This window comes from Notothenia coriiceps, unplaced genomic scaffold, assembly GCF_000735185.1.
Source record: "Notothenia coriiceps isolate Sejong01 unplaced genomic scaffold, NC01 NC01_scaffold00035483, whole genome shotgun sequence".
Taxonomy (NCBI): Eukaryota; Metazoa; Chordata; class Actinopteri; order Perciformes; family Nototheniidae; genus Notothenia; species Notothenia coriiceps.
In genome coordinates this window covers 83995-87185 of record NW_011368184.1, presented here as the reverse complement: position 1 = coordinate 87185, position 3191 = coordinate 83995, and the positions used below count along the sequence as shown (strand labels likewise).

The 3191-nt window shown below is 43.3% G+C and overlaps 1 protein-coding gene across 1 annotated transcript in view; it reads left to right on the top strand.

Annotated features, from left to right (window-relative positions):
- Positions 1-3191, top strand: part of LOC104962957 (RecQ helicase-like 4) — a 15880-nt gene that overhangs the window by 6778 nt on the left and 5911 nt on the right. The window contains exons 15-17 of the mRNA XM_010791479.1: positions 416-546; positions 847-912; positions 1178-1287. Of these exons, the coding sequence (XP_010789781.1) occupies positions 416-546; positions 847-912; positions 1178-1287 (307 nt within the window). The remainder of the gene's footprint in view (positions 1-415; positions 547-846; positions 913-1177; positions 1288-3191) is intronic.

Genomic DNA, 3191 nt, shown 5'->3' with positions numbered 1-3191 from the left:
TCAGGGTCCATATTTGTTTAGTCTCGCTGATAAAGAATGTTGATTATTACACTCCGAACTAGTTAAAACCTGGAACTACAGAAGAGTTCTTTTGTGGCATCTCAACCGTGTGGTCAAACCGTGGCCCGTGACATGTCTTTTGAATTCTCCGGCCGAAGCTCCAAATAAACCGTCAGTGTTTGCCATCAAAGCTCCAGCTCTCCTCGTGTCTCTCTCTGAGTCCTGACTCCCAATTGCTTCAGAAGTTTCCCCCACAATCAAAAGAGGTTCGCTCTTGGCCACATAAATGATTAATGTATTCAGACCTGATACAGTTGCAGATAATATGTAGAAGTTGCAACGTGATCACATAACATTTGAAAAGCTTCTGTTTTTTGAATAAATAAGATCACTACCCACTTTAGGCATGTTGTAGTGGATGATGCCGCGGACATCAGACTTATCCAGGCCCATGCCAAACGCCACAGTGGCCACCACAAGTCGGAGCTCCCCGCACATGAAGTTGTTCTGGACGCGACGGCGCTCTGAAGAAGACAAGCCGGCATGGTACGACTCCGCCTGCCATTTCAGAGGTTTACGAATCTTCTTCCTTGCTAAATGGAAGATGGAAGATGCACCAAGTCAAAGAGAGTGCTGCTTTTTGAAGGATGTCATGTAGGATTGAAATCTAGCATATTTGATTACACCTCTGCCCCGACCATTATCCCCTCTCTCTGCATTAGATATAAATAAGTTATTATTTTTAAAAATAAGTATTATTCCATCCTTACCCAAGTCTTTCTTTTTCTGCCCTACAGGGTTGTATTCTGCCCGACTGTTGCTGTTTATATTTTTGTTTTCTTTCAGGATCACCCCTTGCAGGCAGGTCCTGAGCAGCGCTGAAATGCGAGTGGTCTCCTCTCTTCGAGTACAGTAGACGATGATGGAGTCCAGACAACCAAAACGATCTCCTTTCAGCAAGGACACTAAAGCCTTTATACAAAAAGACAGGAAAGACAAAGATAAAAGATAAAATGTCCATAGAGAGACAAAGGGACAGATGGAGTTCTGGAAAATACTTTTTCTCCACCGACTACATTTTTAGACAGAGCATCATTTTATGTTCCATGCATTGCTGAAAGGCACAAGAAACATGCAACCCTACACACCTGATCTTTTTCTCTGTCCATGGACACAGACAGGTGCAGGTTCGGAGGCACTGCCGCAGATCGGACTGCGATGCCGTCTTTATCGTTGATGTCCAGATGTCGTGCGATGTCCATAGCAGTGGAAAGTGTGGCCGTAGCTGTGAGTCCCAGCAAGCACTGCACTCCCAAACGCTCCCTAAGTACCTACAGTACACACACACACATAGATGATATTGTTTTTGTATTTTCTTTTACATAAAAGGATGTTTTTAAGTGTGATTGGCTGCTAATAGACTGAGGTTCAGGATTATAACCGTCATGTGGAGAAATACCTTTGCTCATAAAAGCTACCCTCAATGAGATCTAAAACCAACATACCATCGACTATCCTGATTTGTGAAAATTATATTTTTCTTTTGCTCCTTTATTGGTTTCAAATGATAAATCCGACTTAAGAGACAAAATAAGTCCCTGTGGAAAAGTCACTCAAATATCCTTTACACTAATAAATAGTTTTTATACGATATAGCACTTTAAGGAATGCTCCAATTTGCTAAGCATTGTCGGTTTTAAATGTGCTCAAATTGGGATGTTGACAACTTCTTAAAGTGTGTAACGACGACACTGTTAAGACACTGTAAGTGGGCCATTGATGAAAATGGAGGTACTGTGCGCTTTAGGAGAAAAGGGGGGGATGTAACGAGGAGACGCCGTTACTAGAGCTCTCGTGAACATGTTTATATCATTTATTGATGTAGTATTTATTTAATGGTAGAAGTGTTCACCCCCATCTTGTCTGTTGCTTCCGGTCGTCTCTGTGTTCCCTCCTACTGATTACCCAATTGTGTTCACCTGGTACCCTGTGTTGTCTCCTCCCCCCTCACCTGTGTCTTGTTGTGCTGATTGGTGTGTGGGTATTTAGGCTCTGTTTTCCCTGTCTGTGTTGAGTGGTAGTGTGTGTGAGATCCTGGTGGCTGCAGGCTGGGCTCACGTGAGCAGCAGCAAGCAGCAAGCAGCAAGCAGCAGCAGCAGCAGGATTGAGGCTGTGTGTAATATGTTCATGTTTTAATAAATGCCCACCCCGGGTTATAATTTTGGACGTTCTGCCTCTGCCTCCTTGCTTCGTCGGGCCGCTCAACGGTCAGTCTCACAAACGGAATACATGTAACGGCGTTACGTAATCAGAATACAAAAATCAAGTAGGCTAACTGTATTCAGCTGGCGTTACATTTGAAAAACGAGTAATCTGATTACAGTTACTTTCGTAAACCTGAAGTGAATACATTTTGGAATACTCATTGGAATTATTGGTGGAAAAGTTTCCTCACAAAATGTAATATTCATTACCGGCAGAACTGTGTGCACACTGCACAGCGCTGCAGCATGTCTGTGAGCGAGAGAGAGATGCAGCATGTCTGTGAGGCCCCGCCCCCGCACGCACATGAGAGAGAGAGAGAGATCTCTTTTAAAATATTTTGAAAGTTAGAAACGGAGATGGTTAGATAAAATGTGCAAGATAACGTTTATGTAGCATTTATTTATTGTCTAAATTATGACATTTCATAACGGGATCAAATCAAAGTGAATGGCCTGCTGCTGCTGAATGCATGGGGCAAGTGACTGGAAAAAGTTTTAAAAGTTATTACATTGTTTCAGATAGTAAATAATAATGATAATTCATTCTATTTAGGGGCGCCTTTCAAAGCACCCAAGAGGCGCCTTCACACCGCAGTACTTTTCCCACAAAGGTTCATGAGAACTTAGTTCATCAGAACTCTTTAGTTCTGATGAGTCCCTGGGGGTGGATTAGGCNGCCATGAGATAGTTTATTGTTCAGGGACATCTAGAAACCCTTCTTTTTAGGGACGTAGGTTCCCTGGCGCACATTCTTTTCTATGGACGACAGCAGTTACTAACTGCTGTCGTCCATAGAAAAGAATGTGCGCCAGGGAACCTACGTCCCTAAAAAGAAGGGTTTCTAGATGTCCCTGAACAATAAACTATCTCATGGCGGCTTGTGCTCGGTCATAAGCTGGCAACAACAATGCGCCCAGGCTGCCCCTC